Source organism: Pteropus vampyrus, unplaced genomic scaffold (assembly GCF_000151845.1).
Source record: "Pteropus vampyrus isolate Shadow unplaced genomic scaffold, Pvam_2.0 Scaffold60, whole genome shotgun sequence".
NCBI classification, from domain to species: Eukaryota; Metazoa; Chordata; class Mammalia; order Chiroptera; family Pteropodidae; genus Pteropus; species Pteropus vampyrus.
Genome location: NW_011888841.1, coordinates 104,122 through 123,137, shown reverse-complemented (window position 1 = coordinate 123,137; position 19,016 = coordinate 104,122). Strand labels below are relative to the sequence as shown.

Sequence of the window (19,016 nt, the reverse complement as noted above, 5' to 3'; positions counted from 1 at the left end):
TTGGGAGAGGGGAGGTATGCTTAGCTGTATTTTTAACACCTGGCGCAGGCTTGGGAAAAACAAGGAGCATGACTAAATGAATATATAAAATACAATGAATTTTTTAATCTCTTTTATAGGCATTACTTGACATTTACCTACTAGACAACATTACTGAAGCAAGCAAACATTCTATTGTATCCTTTAAATTTTTATCAAATCATGTATTTTAAAATTTCATAGTAGTGGCAATTAAGCATCTAATCCAATCTTAAATTCACATTTGAACGTTTTTTAAAGGAAAGATTTTCAACCCAGGATATGTTGGTTGGGTTCAGATGGTCTGTGGTTAACCTGAAACTATGCAGTGTTTTGTTTATTTTTCTAGAGATAGAGTCCATGGCTTTCATCAAATTCTCAAATGTGTCTGAGACACTCTCAAAGATAAGAACAACTGTTCTGAAACATTGTTGGCAAGTAGTCATTCTCAGTGCCGAAAATGAACGCGTTAGAAGTTAGCTTAATATTACCTTAGACATTGTTTTCAGCCTTGTCTTTGCAGTAAGATTGTTTTTCCTAATGTCGGTTATTAATCTAAAAATATGTAGTTTCATTCATAATTTATAAGACACATGATGTGTCTTTTTAAGTTCCCAGGTTTTGCTCAATAACTGGAATTTTGTCTATAGCTCTGTTTCTTAAATTTTCCAAGCTACCGACTTGATGAAGAAAGTATGCTTTAGTTCATCTCCTTTGTGGTGAAGTTGGTTGTGGGATTGGCTGTATCCACATCTAATAAAACTGCACTTCCATAGCTGGATATCCCTAACGGCTTTCTGAACAGTAAAAGAAGTCTCTCAAGCCTCTTTTCTGCTATATTCTGTTATTACCTATTACAAATATACATGTAAGAGTTTTTGTTTATTGTCCTTAATCCGCTTTCTTAAAGACCATATATTTGCTACTTGATATTATGTATTCCTTCCCAAACAAAACGGATACTTCCATTGAATCATTTCCAACTGCCTTTGCCATTTCTTGGGGCCAGGTTAAACTTATTCAAGGGTTTTGGCTGATAGATCATAGTGACTATGAGGTAAGTTTATTAGTTCACTTAGAATGTAAGCTTTTGTAAACTATTAGAATTTTATAAAATAACGTAACTGGATTAAATTTGATGTTATGCATTATGCAAGATATGATGCAATCTACTTTTAGAAGCAATCTACTTTTAAGGAGTCATTTTAATCAATACCTTCACCAAGCACTGTTCAGAACCCCAGGTTTCTTACTTTCTAAAGAAGGAACTGAACAGGTAGACAATTACTAATAGTGCACATATGGTGATTGTTATGTTAGAGATATGTTTGGTGTGTTGGGGGAACCAAAGAAGGCAGGATTTGGCATTAATATATGAAATTGGTAATAGAAAGATTTTATATAATAGCTTAATGAGGTCTCAGAAGTAAGAGGCTTTCGATAAGGATTTTATTAAAAATAAAATGTACCATAGGCTAAAGTAGATCTTTTCAGTTTATATTTAAACTGGTTTTATCTTGAGTTTTGTGGCTTTAGTATTGCCTGTCTTTTTAAAGTTTAGCTACTTTATCTAAACGCGAAGCTTATATTTGTATTTACCAGTTTTCATGTCATTTTTGCAGAGTGGTTTGGATCTTCTCTTTCACCCAGCTACTACAAAACCTGTGTCATGGCAGCATTCAAAGATTATTCAAGCCTTCTTGAGTCAGGGTGAGCACAGACAAGCCCTCAGATATATTCAAACAATGAAGCCAGCAGTGTCCAGTGATAGTGATATTGTCCTTCTCCTCACTGTTTTGCTTTTTAATAGGTAAGTACTTAATTTGAAAGTACAAATTCGATCAGATGTTAATGGAATTGATGAAATTCCATTAGCAATATATAATATTTTGCTTGTGCTGCATTACATAATATTCTTAAAATTCTTTATCATCTAGTGAAGTCATGTTGAGTTGATAATTATATTCTTCGAGGGTATATTCCAATGATGGTACACTAATATTTTTGTTAATTTCAGTTGCTTGGGTATTATAGTTCTTTGCATTTGATATTTGTCATTGCATTCTCATGAAAGCATCTTGAAGTATTTGTTTAAATAATTTAAAGTATCATGTTTCATATCTTAATACTTTAATAAGATTTGAACAGGTGATATCTTTATGTTGCTTCTTTCTTCCCTTTGTAGTATTTTAATGTTCTATAATCAGCATTATATATTTGCTATTTATATTGTAGCAGTATGTATATTGCTGTAATTATTATAATTATCAATATATTAACTGAGACCAACTAATGGCATGATTGAAAATACAGTGGTCTAGTTATTGGGTTTTCTTGTTAACTAAATTAGTTGGGGAAATTACTTAGAACTAAAATTTCTTAGCAAATTGTAACATTTTTTTAATACAACTCAAATTGGGGTTTGTTTTTTTTTTTTCCCAATTGTTTGGTTGGTCATTTTTATATTTTTAGAAATTTGTCACTTTACTCACCCCAGATTGTCATTTATGAACCAAACAGCACTTCAGCTGTCAGCACTCTGAAAGTTAAGTGTTCTTTGTTCTCTTTGGTTAAACAATATATTTCTGAAGGGAGAGTGTTAAATCAGCTGACTCCTGTCTGTAATAGCCCCTACCACCTCTTTATTAAGAATATTTTTCTCTGTAAAACCTTTCTGCTGGTAGCTTTTCAATTTTGTGAGTTGTATTTATGGACATAATATCACAACTGTGGTTTGACGAATAGGTTGCTTGCAAATTAATCATGATGCACAGTACAGTGATAGAATTGGAGTAGAGGCTTTAGGTTTTTAGCTGTTAACATTGAGTATTCAGTCTTAGTTTAAAAAGTCCAGTAGAGCTGGAAAACCCTTTAGTTATAAATGTAATCATTATGTCTTATTCTCTTTCCACTTTGGGTTTATTCTGCCGTATTCTTGAACTCAAGTTGGATGATTTCTCATTTTTATCCCTTTATTTTTACTAATACGTAAATATAAATCTGAATGTTCTGCATATTGCTTTGGCATAATTTTGATTATATTTCTGTTCTAAGTATTTTAAAATTCATTCTGTTACGATTTCTTCCTCTTTCTGTAAGTTATTTAAGAAGTTTCATTTTACAAATGGGGGGTTTAAAAAATTATCTTGTTCTTCATTTCTAACAATTTCATTGTGTGGTACCTGTTCTTTAAAATTCCCTAAGACTTGTGTTATTCACTGGTTAGTAGTGTATTCTTCATTTATTAGGTGAGGTGTCAGATATATTTGTCCAAAAGACAAAGTTGTTCATTGTGCAGTTTTCGTTTTTCTGTGTTCTTAATGATTTTTTTTTGCGGTCTCCTTAATAAGTTACTAAGAAAAGTATGCAAGTCGACTACTGTAATGACAAATGTGTTCGTTCCTCATAATACTGCTAGCTTTTATGTTTTGAATATTAGGTAACATAAGAGTTTAAAACTTTGTTTTTTTTTTTTAATGACTTTAACCTTTTATTATAAACTTCATCATGAGTAATTGTTATGTAGCTGCACCAGTATTCTATTACATACATTATATCTTTTCCTAATCTTTTTTACTTTTACGCTGGTCACTGGAAATCAGTAGTTGCTTGTTTACTGCTCTGAAATTTCTTTTTTCATTGTGGTCTCCGCTATGCATTTCAAACTGTTCTTTATGTTCAGCCTAGCATTTTTGGAGAGTTGGTCACTGGAGTGTTTTTCAGGCTGTCTTCACTGCTATATTGTGAAGAACCTCCATATACTCCTTTTTGGAATGACTGCCAGTACTCTAGTCTAGCCTTTCATCAATTGATAATAATTTTCTCATTGCTTTTCCTAGCATCATGACTTTTCTGCCATAAACAGGAGAATAGTGGGCATTTGGGGACTTTCTAATCTTGAAATTTATGTAAGCGTTGGCAGTGGTGCTGCCATTTCTTGCAGTTGCTGATAACTGTCTTCTGCAGTGGGGGAAACTGGGAAAAAACATTATCATTCGTCTTTTGCTTGCAAGTATACTCTCCTGCTATCAGACTGATTTTGATAAGTCAAATAAATTCATCTTACTCCTACTAAGTACATCTGTGCATCTGGGAGTGGATGTCATATTTTAAAATGGAAAACTTTAAAAAAAAAATAATCCATGAGCTAAAGGAGAAGAGTCAAGAATATGGTTGTTTTTTTGTTTGTTTGTTTTTTAGTAGTGGTTACATGCTTCATTCAAAAGGTACAAAAGGGATACACAGTGACTTCCCAGCCTCCTAAGCTGCTTCTACTGTATCCTTCCTGAGATATTTTGGACATATGTAACAAATATATATATATATTCTCTCACCCTTTAAAAATACAAACAGCCTACTATGCATCCTCTGCAGTATACTTTTTTCATTAATTTAGTCTGGAGTTTGCTTCATAATAGTACATAAACAGCTTTCTTTTCTTTAACTGTTGCATAGGAGTTCATTGGGTGGATGTGCCTTAATGAAGGTTGTATTCTGACTTTTGCAGTTTTAGTCACTGCTATGAGTAACCACACATTTTGCACAAGTGCGAATTTATTTTGTAAGATAAAATCCTAGAAATGGAATTACTAGGTGAAAGGATATTTGCAATTGTAATTTTGATAGGTATGACATATTGTTCCCTCCCTACGTGTTATGCCAGTTTAACCCCCTCTCCCCTAAGTCACCTTATGCTGTGCCTTTTAGTTGGATATTTATCCATCTGACAAGTGAAACTGGCAATATTAATCTGGTCACACTATATGAGAATGCGTCTTTCATAAAGAGCTTTTGCTTCTTTATGACTTGCCCCTAGTTTTCTTGTGTTTGTTGTTGGGATTATTCTTACTGATTTGTTAGTGCTCTTTATATATTAGGGATATTAACCCTTTGAGATTTTTTTTCCTTTTCAGTTTGTCATTTGTCTTTATTTTGCTTTATAATGGATTTTGCTATGCTTAAAATTATTTTTATGAAGTTAGAACTATCAATATTTTTATGACTTGTGTCTTTTTTTCCTTCAGTATTATTTTTTAATTCTCATGTATGACTATCATTTTTATGGTTTTTGCTTTACCATTTAAATTTTTGATTCTTAAATTTGTTTTGGTATAACCATTTTAAAAATCTAGCTGTGGGCAGTGAACACACAATGCAGTATATACCTTACTGTTGAAGTGTACACTTGAAACTTGATTTAGTTAACCAATGTCACCATAATTAAAAGAAGAAAATAAACTAAGAAAAAGATTTACACAAAAATAAAATAGTACAATGAAGGTTCCACATACATATCCTACATCAAATTCAAAGATCAAGATTTTGTTAGACCTGCATCATCTATTCCTTTATATAGTTTTTCAAAGTGATGGTGAGGTGTTCATTTATCCTCATCAATTTTTCTTCAAAAATATTATGCTCATTTTAACATACCCAGATTTTATGACTAAGGAAAAAAATTGCACCTCTGAGACACTCGGGTTCTAACAACCACACTGTCATGCTTTCTTGCTGGAGACGGACATACAAAGCAGTTTGAATGTTGAGTTTTAGGGAATTCTCCTAGATGTTTTACTTATTTAGGTCGTTGGTCTTGGAATATGTTAAAATATTCTAGTCCCAAAACAATAAAATTAACAGGTGGCCCTAACCTGCCCACAGTGGGTGCCATTTGCTCCCCCGAGGAAATGTATATGTACAAGAAGCCTGGGACAGTGCTGCCAACATTTCGTCGATGCATTTCATTATACTAATTGCTGTAACTTTGTTCACATTTTCTGTTTCTTATATATGTCATTTATTTACCAGTCTTTATTTCAGTATTTGTTAATAAAAACTATAGCATAAGCTTTTTTATTAAGATGCCCACTAAAATCAAAATTACCTATTGACTTAGAATTAAGAATTTTTTAAAAGAAAATTGTTTCCTCGATAGTCCTACTACCTACTTGCCATTTTTAATTCTACCCCCACTGCTGCATTGAAGGTTCTAACTGCCAGATTAATCGTTGTCAGTCTTAGTGTCTATCCTTCAGGACCTTTTGTTATCTAATTAAATACATAAACATTTATAGGCTTTTTTATGGGTTCATTTTTTTAAAATTACAATCACTATTCATACTGTTTTAAGCTCGCTTTTGTACTTAACAATATATCATGAGAAACATTGCTTCATTTAATGACCTTGTCGCCCACAGAAGGATGTCTCAGTGCCCCCACACTGGTGTTTAAAAATGTCTAATTTGACCCAAGTTCTTCAGTCAGATAGACCAGACAGAATCTTTGTATAAAGCTTAACCCTTCACCTCCTCATAAACACAATGTGCTTGTTTCCGACTTTGCTCATTTTCTTTTCCACTCTTCACATGCTGTCACTCCCTTAAGAGCCTGAATTTCCTCTTTCATACCATTCTAATCTTTCAGTTCTCTCCAGACCATGTTAGTTTTTGTGTTCTTGAACTTCTGTGGACTTACTTTGCTTTTCTGTTGTTTTACATGTAAATAATGATACAGAATACCATAAAATTAAGTCTTTAAAGATGCCTTGTCTTCTTGTTGACATTAGCAAACTTCATTATGCAGTGATTAGTATTTAATAAAATTTTAAGTACTCTGAATTACATGTATAAAGTATCTTTGAGATTCTTCAGTTGGATTACTTGTTTTGAAGATTTTAAATAGTTTTTCCAAAACTAAGCTTTGACAAATACTGGTTTCAGGTGCATGGTTGAGGCCTGGAGTTTACTGCGACAGCATTCCAGTAGGTCGAACATAGAGGAGTTACTAAAGCACACGTATGACGTCTGTCAGGAAATGGGCTTGATGGAGGATTTACTGAAGTTACCATTTACAGACACGGAGCAGGTAATGACTTATCAATATAAACTTGTCAGAAATTCAGGATAGGATAGTAGTTTACAAATCTGTTATTTTCTTCCTAGGAATGTTTGGTGAGATTTTTGCAGTCCAGCACAAGTTTTCAGAATCAGGAATTCCTTTTAGTTCACCATTTGCAGCGTGCCAATTACATCCCTGCCTTGAAGCTGAACCAAACTCTGAAGATTAATGCTATGGTATAGTTAAAATTGTTTTATTATGGGGGGCAAGAGAATAAGGAAAACTAGTGACTTTGTTATATGTTAAAAGCTTGTAGTTTGATACCTACTGGGCTTTATATAAATTTGAGCACGGAAAATCCTTTTCTTACCTATTTCTATAACAGAATTAGGAATAGGATATTATTTATCTATCTAATTATTTTATACATGCCATTTCTGTTTAGATATCTGCATGTCATCTTGCCAGACTAACCACTTCACTTAGGGAAAACGAAAAGAAGTAGAGGACAGCATTGGAAATTATATAGTGCAAAGAGCATGGACTTCAGGGGTCAGACTGATTCTTAATTCACTCTGTGTACTTGGAACATTCTCTCTGAGCCTTAGTTCCCTCATCTGTAAAATGACTATCTCTTTGTGAGGATGCACAGAGCTTTATGTGAAGTAACATAGATGTTACTGACACATGTAGAAGCTTAGTAAGTGATAACGTTATCATTTAGTAGTTATATTCATTAGTTGTGAAGAATCAAGTCTGGATAGGAGAGATTTGGAATTTATTGACGGGTAAGGGTTGGTAAAGCAACTAGATGTGTTTATGAGGTCCTTGGTTTGGAAGAATGGATGTTTAAGGAGAAAGATAGTTTTGGGTGTCGATAGTTCTATTTTAAATGCTGAATTTATAAACATAGCACCTAACATTTTTGAAGATTTAAAATTTTACTACTTACAATATGTTCAATAGAATGATCGTGATCCTCGTTTGCGGGAGAGATCAGTGACTCGAAATTCTATATTAGATCAGTATGGGAAAATCCTTCCAAGAGTCCAGCGAAAATTAGCCATTGAGCGAGCTAAGCCTTACTGTCTGTCAAAATCATCAGTCCTTCGAGAAGGTAAGATTTTATTTAAAAATATCATAAAGCATTGAGCCAGAGAAGATATTGAATGATTATCTTCTGCAACCGTCATTATCTTATATTTTAGCTCACTTTTGCTTTGATTCATACTGGCCATTCTACCCCAAGAAATGTAAGCCTTTCTTGGAAGTTTTCGCAGTTTATTTAGTAAAATAGTACAGGATGAAAGACCTTTATTTCATTTGAAGATTCCTGTCTAACTTTCAGAGAACACGTAGAACAATTTTTCACCATCTCCTAAAAGCCCCAGAGTCTTGAATTTCTGCATAGATCTTGTTAAACCAAATATGATTTTAACTATTCTTATCTTGTGATCTGTGTTTTCCACTCACTCTTTTAATCTTCGATTGTAATCCTAGTATTAGAGCTAAACTTAAATCCTGCAATCTTCATTTTACAGTTTCTCGGCCCAAACCATTATCAGCAGTGCCAAAGCAAGCTGTAATAGGGACTGTGTTAACAAGATCCACTTTCATCAGTAATGTGTTATCTAGAATTGGAGAGGTTTGGACAAGCAGTGAACCTAAAAATAACATCTTAACCTACAATAGGTATGTTTTTCTCATACCTTTTACATGCCACTTGTTAATCTTTCCTGGATATCAGCAGCTGTTAGTAAATGTAAAAAGGAAAAAGTTTTTATGTTGGCTACTTTTCTTACAAGAAGACTTTTGTCTTTAAAAGTGAACATGTTCATTGTTATTTGAAAATAAATAGAAATGTACAGAGTAAAAAACGAAAGCCTTTTCTCATATAATCCCACCTTCTTACAGAACTTTTAATTTAATGTTCTTTGTAATACATAATCAAAAGTTACATTTTTATTTTCTTTGTAGTCCTAGGGTAGAAGTACCATCTCCTATAGTATATTCTTTCCCGGATCTAGAGCTGCCTGAGGCATTTGTTGGAACACCCATTGGAAAAGCATCACAAAGAGTTTCTAGGTAATAATTTATTAAATCATTTTGAAAGGCATAGTGGTAGACAATAATTATACTGTACTTTTTAATTAAAAATTTTTACAAGTATTGTTTTAATTAAATGAGTATTTAATGCTTTTTTTAAAACAAAATTTGAACAGTATAGGAATTTTAGTAAATTTTACATCAACTAGTAGACTACTTAGAATTTTTGCTTAATGATTTCATACTGCTTAGAGAAAAAAAAGGAAACTTTGTTTTATTAAAATCATGAGCAAAGTAAACCGTTAACTTGAATTTGTTTGTGACTAGCCTATCTTTCAATGAAATAGAATAAGATAATAGCAGTGGACATTTTACATCGGAAGGCTGAGTGCTCTTTTATGTAATTTGTTTTGTTTATGAACTAAAATGCATTGCTTATTTGGATCATGGTCAAAAGTTGTTGAAATCCTAAGACCTAATGCGGTAATTAACATTTTCTGTAGAAAATATAATCAAAAATATTTTTTCTCGATAGATTTTTTAGTGTAACTCTAACATATTGTCTTGTTAGTGTGAGAATTTGGCTTTTCCTCAGTAGGTACCAGTGCCATTTGTTGTACAGGCCCTGCTCTTGAGAAGCAGTCTTTCATAAATAGGCACCTTAAACATGAATGTTAGCACAATGCAGAGCATTTAACGATATCTATTAGGGATACCTCCATATAAAAGTGAGCAGTTTACATATACAGAATTTGAATACAAATGAGGTAGAAAAGGAAAAGAAGAATTAGAACAGACAATAGGGAGAGAAATGTCTAGCAGCCTGATTGGATATTCTTAGTTTAATGGAAATCTCGAAACTGTGCTTAATAAGAATAACAAGTAGGAAGACCCTGTATTAAGAAAATGCTTCCTGTAAATCTGTCCCCAGTGGGTAATAGGTTGGGTCTTAAAGCCTGTATCACCTCTGTTGTCTCATCTGAACATGAAGGATAGAGTGACAGGGAAGGCACAGTAACTGGCAGTTTTATTTTGGGGGCACTAAAATATGCCGCACTTTCCTATTCTTTTTCAGCTGAGGAAAACAGGCACTTTGGGGTAGTGAAAAGGTACTGTTTTTATTACTAGAAAATAAAACCATAAAATAGACTATTAGGAAATTGGGAAAGGAGGAGTGACCTATATGGTTCACCAGAAATTGTAACCTGAAATTTTCACTTTCAAGTTTAAATTATTTGTAAATTAACTTTTTATGCTATTTGTATTATCCCTGCTTCATACAAGTCATCAGTGAGATCAGTCTTTTAATTTATTATGAACTGGGTCCGAGATATTAGAGAAAACCATTCAGTAGAATCTTGAGGTTCCATTTTTGTCACTAACCTCATTAATTTGAAAAAATTAACTTTTTCCTTTTGGTTGGTCAGTCTGGTCTTTATTGTGAATAGAACCATAAAGATAAAATAAGCCAGTATTCATTATGTACATCACATGTAGGTGAAAAACATTTTTACATGTCGACGAAAATGAATTGTAGCAATCGGATTGCTTGGGAAGTATTGCCTTGTTTTCTTAAGTATTTTTAATCATTAGCAGTTCACCTTCATTTGAAAATAAATGCCTGGCACATAATGGGGGCCCAATAAATATTAGTAAAAGGAAGGAAAGAAGACGAGAACTCCCTTACTGTATGTGTTTTTTTAATCAGTTATCATCTAGAATTCCTAATTCTCTTGTTTTGCTTTTGAATTAATGTTCTGATATTTTAAACAAATGCATTTTATTAATATACTCGACTGCATTTTATTTTTCACATATTTATTGTATTTACTAGTGAATATAGAAGCCTGAGTAAAAGGTGAAGAGATGAAGAAGTACAAATTAGTAGTAACAAAACGGTCACAGGATGTAGAGTACAGCCTAGGGAATGTAGTCAGTATTATCGTAATGGCTGTGTTTAAAGCCAGATGGGTGCTAAAGTAACCATTGTATGTATACCTGAAACTAATATAAAATAATTTTAAAAATGAAGTAAACCACCCTCGGTTTTGATAATTTACTAGAAGGACTCAGAGAACTCACTGAAAGCTGTCATACTCAACAAGTTTACTGTTTAGTACAGTAAAAGGATACAGATACAAACCAGCCAAAGAGACAAGTTGGGCAGAATCTGAGTTAAGAACTTTGACCAGTGGAAATGAGTTAGCATTAAGTCTGTTAAAAGAAAATGCAAAAGGACTGCTTTACGTAAGCTCAGTAATCAGAATATGCTGTCTTCAACTTCAAAGACTTCCTAGAGGCAGAAAAGTATTTGAGAAGGAAAACATTTCAGGAAAAGGAAACAAATACAGTAAGGGGTACTAACCCTAAAGATACTGATGGGAAGCAAGGGGCATAGATGAGGGGCAACTAACCCAGGGGACCTGGAACTCTGATTAGGAAGTGGATAGTCAAGAAGAATTAGTCAGGATTAGAGAAGTAAAGGTTGAAACAGAAAATTCTGAAAAAGCCACATCTCATGCCCGCCTCCACACACACCACAAACAAAAGAATGTATGTTAAAAATGATCACAGGTAATAATAGGTAACATTTACTGAACATATAATTATGTGTCAGGTGCTGTCATAAGCTTATTGTGTTTATTAGCTCATTGCCCCGCAGATGAAATGTCACAAAGAACCATTTATTCTCCCTCATTTTTAATTTATCTCAATTGGATAATGATCATAGTGGGCATGATTAATACAATGCTGATACCACATGCATCTCAGCATGTAAGTTTGACACAACATCTAAACTAGTCTCTACCCCACTCAAGACATACTCACTGATCATGACATTCTTAGGTGTCATAACAGTGCGAAATTATTATAAAATTTTAAATGCTTCCTCTTAATTTCTGAACCTTTCTGGACCAGTTGTAACTGAGTGTTCCACAAAGTCACTTCATGGACATGTGACCTGTATAGTTTCATTGGACACATGCTCCAAAAAGGTCTGACACTTAGTGTAGTGCTCTGTTGTCGCCATCATGGTGGGTGAAAAGGGCGTAGGGGTCCAAGTAACGGGAGACTCAATTCTTTTGTTTGCTAGTATAACTCAAATAAGTTACCAGGGTTTTTCTATTCATATGTATACTCTGGTTACAGACTCCTGGATTTGGTGGTTCATCCTGTTCCCCAGCTTTCTCAATGTTTGGGGTTTATTCAGCAAACCACCCCCACAAGATCTCCTTTGTACCTAACATCCAGTTCATTGCCAGAAAGTCCACAATTAAAAGGATCACGTCCAAATACCTCCAGGGCTTCAGAATTAAATTTACTTGAAACTCCTCTTGTAGTTAAGGTGAGTATTACATATCTGGCATTCACGGTGAAACTAGGAAGTTCCTATTTTTCAAGTAGCAGGGAAAAATAAGCTATTTCTAACTGATCTCTGGGTAATCGATGGCTTTAAGCCCTTTTTCCTCTTTCTTGTGGATACCTTTCCAAAATACTTTCTGTATTTTTACATCGTCTTAAATAGACTTTGCTAAATTTACGCTTTTTGCTTAACTGACATTATCCTTGAGGTTAACATTTATATTTTCCTGAAAATAATACAAGGTTCTGTATGGCCATTATAAATTGGCTTGTATCCTTTGAAAAATGCTCTCATGTTCTTGGGTTTGCTTTATTTTTTAAATTCCATTTCTGATACTATTTTGCAGTTACTACTTCTGTCAAATGCTTTTTTAGTTCCTATTTTTATTTAATTCTCTGACTCCAATGAAACTGTAAACTGTTATTCCTTCCTACTATCACATATCTCTTTAGCCTCCACCGTCTCTGATAATTTTCTGAGAAACCACCAAACTTAAGACTAGTAACAGTGGTCTTTTACCTTCCCATTGTCAAAATGTTTTTACATATATAACATATCCCCTAGCTCCTTGTCCAGTGTTATAAATTTAATCCTAGAAGCTTTCTTCCTTTTTTTGTTTGTTTCTGGATATCCAGCATTTTATATGAGCCAGGGAATTTCTTTATTTTTCAAGATGAATAAAATATACTTCAGTAAATGCTATTCCTAAAATAGTTAAAAGGTCGATAATATTATTAAATTCCTGACATTTAATACCTGTAAGGTATTTTTAACTTTTTTTTTTTTTAATCAAAAAACAATCAAATTTTATATTCTCTACAGCTAGGTCCAAATGAAATTAAATCAGGGCATAGCTTCATACCTGCTACCAAAAACAATCCAGAAAAAAAATTAATATAATCTTGTAACAGATCTAATGGAATTCAGTAATCTAATGAGGTAATTTGTTTACTATTCCTTTAGCAAAGAAGTTAAGGGATTATTTCTACTGGTTTCTGTGCTATTTGTATTCATTATAATAAATCTTTACAGGATTTTTATGGATAATTCCGTTACTTTTGTATTCATGTGATGAATTTTTTTTTCTAAAATACTCTTAAAGTCAGTGTCATTAATTTGGATTAGTTTGCTGTAGTTAAGCTAGATTCTGTTTATCACAAACTGTTATCTCTTTTACCTAACTAAAGTTTACTAGTCAATAGTTAAAGTGCAGAAATAAGATAAATTATTTATTTTTTAAGTTGAATTTAAACTGGGAATAACCTAGGCCTTTAGAATGATTATGGATGCAATTTTAATGTTTTGTAGGCTTACATATAGAATGCTCTGAGTAGAATTTTGGATTTTCTTTCTAGTAATCTATAAACTTTTTATTGATGTTTACTGTAGATGAGAATATAGCCACCATTGTGACTCAGTTGACCCTGTCTGTCCTTACATATGTGCCTTTTACTACACTAACGATCTAATTTCATTCATTCTTTGCCACAGAAAGCTAAAACTTTGGCCATGTCAGTTGCTTCCTCTGGATTTGCTGAGTTCACTCCTCAATCCATCCTAAGGTCTGGTCTTCGATCAACACCTTTAGCATCTCCTTCTGTGTCACCTGGAAGGTCTCTTACTCCTCCTCTACGACTTAAAGAAACTAGAATTTCATTCATGGAAGAAGGCATGACCACAAAATGGATTGCTGGAGTAAGTTTGATAATACTGGAACAAAAGACTCAATATAAGAATATATTAGCTCCTAAAGTAAAAAGTTAGATAAATCAATTTAAATATCACTATATAGAGATTTTTATATACAGTCTTGCAGATAATCATGAAATCAGAAAACACTAGTTCAGAAAGAAACTATGGTACTAAGCCAAGTTCATTTACAGGTGAAGAATGTAGGGCTCAGAAGCACCAAGTAAATTGACTACAATCAAATAGCTATTTGGTGGCAGAAATGAGAGTAGAATCAAGACCTCCTAATTTTTAGTCCACGTTTTTTTGTCTTTTTAACTTACATTGATTTGCTTCTCTTAATTTTCCTAATCGGTTGTCAGTTTAGAAGGGTATATCTTTAGAGCTCTACCGTGGGTTCAGAGCAACCCATTTGGTGATTATTAGTCATCTTGCCTAATCATTTTTGGAAATACTGATTTATTAATTTCATTAACTTTTAATCATGTATCTGAAGAGAATGAATTTAGAATATATGAATTTTGATTGAGAAGAGAATTTGGAGAAATACTGAACATGGAAAAGGGTGGGTATTATTGGGATTGATAGCTTAGACTTGACTGATTTTTTACTAGTAATTTTTTTTCAAAACCTTTTACTTAACAGGCTGCAAATGATAGCAAAACAAAAACCTTTGTTACTACCCCTTTCTATAAATGTGGAGTTCTAGCAGAAACTGAATGGCCAAAGAACAAAGATAAGACACCATCTTTTTACCTGAATAGCCCTGAAATGGACCATCGAGAAATGGATGTGAGGTCACAGGATACACATTCACAAAGTTTGGAGAAACTGGATGTGAGCAAAGAAAATAGCAATGCTTCATCCGTATCTGAGCAGACTACCTCAGAGTATCAGGATGCACCGTCACCAGGAGAGTTTGAAATGTGCGTGGCCTCTAGGCCAGAGAACTCTTCCACTGAACTAATTACTAATTTAACTGAAGAACCTGAGAAGGATAGTGATAAAGATGTGTTTAAATTCGAAGTAACTCCTCTAGACCTGGAGAAACAAATGGGTAAGAACTCATTTCCAAATGTCAAGATGGCCATTGACATCCCTCAGTCAAATTTGCAATAGAATTTTTCCACCATGAGAAAAACATCAGGGTTAAATAATTACATGACACAATACAGACATCTTATTCTTTTCACTTACAAGTGTAGCTTACATTGTTTCATTCCTAATAAGCAGGTATGAGATACAAGGGGAGGAGAAACTTATGTTCTTTTATTTGGAAATGAAATTTGGAAAAGAATGTGTAAGGAAAAAATATCAGACGTCAGTCTGACTTAAGTCCTTCCTGTAAGAAATAAAACTAACGTTATGAGAAATAAAACTAACTTTACAGATGAGATTGAGATTACAATTTTAACTTATCCAGCAGCCTCAACTTTCTAGATAGCTGCTCTGAGACCAGGAAGTTCATTCTGCTCTCCCTCCTTATCTCCAAAATAATCACTGGACAATCAAAAATAAATGTCGAAAGGCCCATGAATTTATTGTCTTTATATGCATTTATCTGTCAAAAAAATGTGAACCCCTAATGTGTGTGCATCAGCAGGCGGGCTCCTGTGTGTGTGCTGGACCAAACAGTGAGTAGACATGACACCTGCTCAGATGTAATTTAGAGCTTAGTGGACTATAATAAACTAACAAGCACTTAGAACATTGGTAAGTGCTGTGCTAGGGGACACAGGATGGGATTGGAGAGTGCTAGGAAGGGGAGAGTATTGGCTTAGAATTGGTGGACCAGAAAACAGTCTATTTTTATGTTTCTTACCCCTGCACAATTTTAACAAGCATATTTAAAGGTAACTCCTAACTTTAAATCTGTAAAACCAAATACTTTTATAAAAATCTGGAACATAGTGGTTTCTCTTGGGAAACGTTTCGTGCCTTAGCTGAACTAAGGTTTTTTAAAATCTGAGTCCAGTGAAGTTTGGGATATTATGTCTTTATTTATTTTAATAAACGTAAGCATTATTAATTGTATTAAGAACTTAGGACTATTTTCATAAATAGCATATGTCTAGAAGTTTACATTCTTTTTACATGCGATGTTTCACTAAAATACTTGAATAGTAAATATTAGATGAGGATGTTCATGGTAGTATCTTTATTGATATTTCTAAAATGATTAGGCAGTCTCAAATAGAAATTTTTATCATTTTTCTAGGGGATTATATAGCAGACTCTAGAGTGAAACAGGCTAAATTTCAAGCGAATTGATATATATAAAACACTAGCAGTGCCTGGTAAGCCAAAAGTGAGAGTAGTAGGTTAAGGGGGGTTCCTGGGGTAAACTTATAAAGTTAGAAGGAACTGTTGCAGTTTAATGTCAACGGAGTAAACCTAAAAGTATAAAAAATGCAGACCCAACAACTTGTTAAAAAGTCGTAGTCTAAGACCATGTGTAATTGCTAAAATTTAGCATAAATAATTGTAAATGTTAATTGTTTGATTAATAGGCACTTTAGAAGATGCAGAAACAAAGGCTCTCTTAGCTGCAGAGAAAGTGCTTTCAGAATTAAATCACTCAAACCCTATTCAAGGAGTTGAAGCTTCTGTTTGTGTACCATCAATCCATGAAGGGTAAGTTTTCAGAGAAAATTTCAAATAATAATAATAGTTTAATGAAACTGTGAACCAGTAATAGAACAGTCTAAGCATAGATCGGCTCTTATTTAGGTCTTAGACACTTTGATTTTTGGTAATGTTTTCTGCTATGAAAAGTTCCTTTGTACAGAGTGTGTTATTTAGTAGTTATCGTGATATCTTAGAATGATATTAGACATTTCCTTAATATACAGAGACATAATGAATTGAGGCAGAACTTATATCCTTTGGTGATTCTGTTTTTGTTGAAGACCAGAGGTTCATTCAGTCATGCATTTCTCTGTGCCCTCCCATTTTCAGTGGTTTCAGGATGATCAGGTATAAGTTAAGCAACAAGGTAGAGCATAAGGGAGACGGCTTACAGGCAGTTTTGTTCTCTACCATTTGGTTGATACAAGACTCTAACAAAGTTTTTTCTTTCAGTAACAACGTAAATTGTTATGCTCCCAATTAGTTTCATTTAGCGCTTGTATGTTTGGGCAATGTACTAGACGATGTAGGGCAGTTGTTACTTGAGTGTGCTCTAACAGATTTATACCAGTTTCCAAACAGTTTATGGTCCACAGTAAGATAATCAGCTTGTGTTACAATATAAATCAGTATACCTTTGTTGAAAGTCAGCGAAGTAATTGATTCACCTTATGGCACAAGTTATAAGACTGGACACATTGCACATTAGCAGTAATAACAGTAACAGTGTTGTAGAGGACTCCAAAAAAGTTGCAGCTTTAATTATTAAGAAGTAGTAAGGATAATTTATTAAGATTAACTCACATAATTTGTAAATGACATTGTAAATGGTTCATTACTTTATAAGTCCTGAGAGTAACTTCACAAACCACCCACAGAAATCAGTATCATAATAGTCACCTCTCATACGTTGTGCTCAGTCATATGCTTCACCTCTGAGAAGAGAAGTCCTATTAAGTGGCCTCCTTGCCAGGCCTTCATGGAAAAAGTGGGAGAAAACATATGAAAGCATTATCCAGACTTTTTTTATTTCTAATGTTTTTTGAATTTAATGAAAACTAATATTTATTGCAATGGGTTTGATGGATGATTATAACAATCACAAAGCAAAGAGCAGTCACATGATAAGAAACTGGTCATCAGTGATAATCTAGGTGAATATTCACCATCTTGGCAAACTAGTTCCTTTTTAAATGTAAACTTTGGTTGTTGGTTCTTTCTCTTACTATAAACGTTGTGACTGAGGTGAGTCTTACAAATATATCTATAAATAAATGTATATATATTCCAAATACAAGCTTTTTATTGAATTTACTTTTTAATTGTATTTGTCCCTTTAAAAAAATGCTTTAGTTGGGTTTTGGGGAAAGGTCAGCTCGGAATAGGAAGGACCTCTGTCAACATATCTCCAGAACTTGTTTTCATAAAGTGGTTGATACAGGTCTCATTGGCTTCCCATCCCAAGTCATTTATTGTACTCTTTTCAGTTAGCATTCAAATACTGAACCTGATTCTACTGAGTATATAGGTAATATTCCATAATATTTGAAAGACTTATTTGAAAAATGTCACAGATAATTAAAAATTGACATAAGTATAATTTATACCGATCATTTTATTTGTAGTTTAAGGTCATGCCATTGTTGCCAACAAAATATTAGAAACTAGGAAAAACAAGTATAGCATTACTTGTTTCTAAATTCACTTGTACATTTTATTGTTATTCAAAATGAACTTGTATTAATTTCTCTGAACTTTGGTTTTCGTCAGCAAAGTGACAAGTTGGAGAGGGAATAGGGTTAAAGCTGGTTAGAGCAGATGTGATCTTATATTATAGTATGTTATTTCTTTTTCTGAAGGAAAATTCTCACCCTGAAGTCCCAGGTACCAGTTTCAGATAAAGCATCAGTCGAAGCCTGCACCTCTACAGTTAGAGCAGGTAACAATAACTGTACCTATTATTTTGACTTTAGAATTAATTTCCTTTTAGTGTTTTGAATAAAGAGTGTTCTAGTCTTCAGGCAAAGGAATCTATTATCTAGCTTTTCTTATCTCAGCTTCCTGTCTTTGCTGTGTATGGTATCTGGAGGTGTAGCAGCTATCAAAGCAGTGGGTCACTTGTAAAGCACTCCATGGTTCCTTCAGAACATCAAAGACGAGAAAGGCGATCCCCATTCTCCAGCTAGACTGCATTCCTGCTGCTTCATTTTTTGGGACTCACATCTACACAGGGCAAATCCCATTTTTCTGTTTCTGATAACTTTAAGGCTAGATCAGCTTATTAGAAAAAGAGTCTCAGATGACTAAATTTACTCCAGGGAAATTAACAAATATATGGAAGTCATTTGATTTTTTTTTTAACCCAATGTGCATTTTTTTGGCTGTACAGAGATGAGGAAGATACATTTTCCTCAATTAGCTCACAGTTGGGTTT

The 19,016-nt window shown here is 33.5% G+C and overlaps 1 protein-coding gene across 3 annotated transcripts in view; it reads left to right on the top strand.

Annotated features, from left to right (window-relative positions):
* AHCTF1 (AT-hook containing transcription factor 1) overlaps positions 1–19,016 on the top strand; it is a 69,648-nt gene that overhangs the window by 39,623 nt on the left and 11,009 nt on the right. For all 3 annotated transcript variants that reach the window (XM_011360830.2, XM_023530994.1, XM_023530995.1), the window contains exons 19-31: positions 120–176; positions 929–1,075; positions 1,641–1,828; positions 6,738–6,882; positions 6,960–7,091; positions 7,822–7,972; positions 8,397–8,547; positions 8,833–8,940; positions 12,052–12,247; positions 13,757–13,960; positions 14,600–15,011; positions 16,465–16,588; positions 18,442–18,521. In XM_011360830.2, coding sequence (XP_011359132.1) covers positions 120–176; positions 929–1,075; positions 1,641–1,828; positions 6,738–6,882; positions 6,960–7,091; positions 7,822–7,972; positions 8,397–8,547; positions 8,833–8,940; positions 12,052–12,247; positions 13,757–13,960; positions 14,600–15,011; positions 16,465–16,588; positions 18,442–18,521 — 2,095 coding nt within the window. The remainder of the gene's footprint in view (positions 1–119; positions 177–928; positions 1,076–1,640; positions 1,829–6,737; positions 6,883–6,959; positions 7,092–7,821; positions 7,973–8,396; positions 8,548–8,832; positions 8,941–12,051; positions 12,248–13,756; positions 13,961–14,599; positions 15,012–16,464; positions 16,589–18,441; positions 18,522–19,016) is intronic.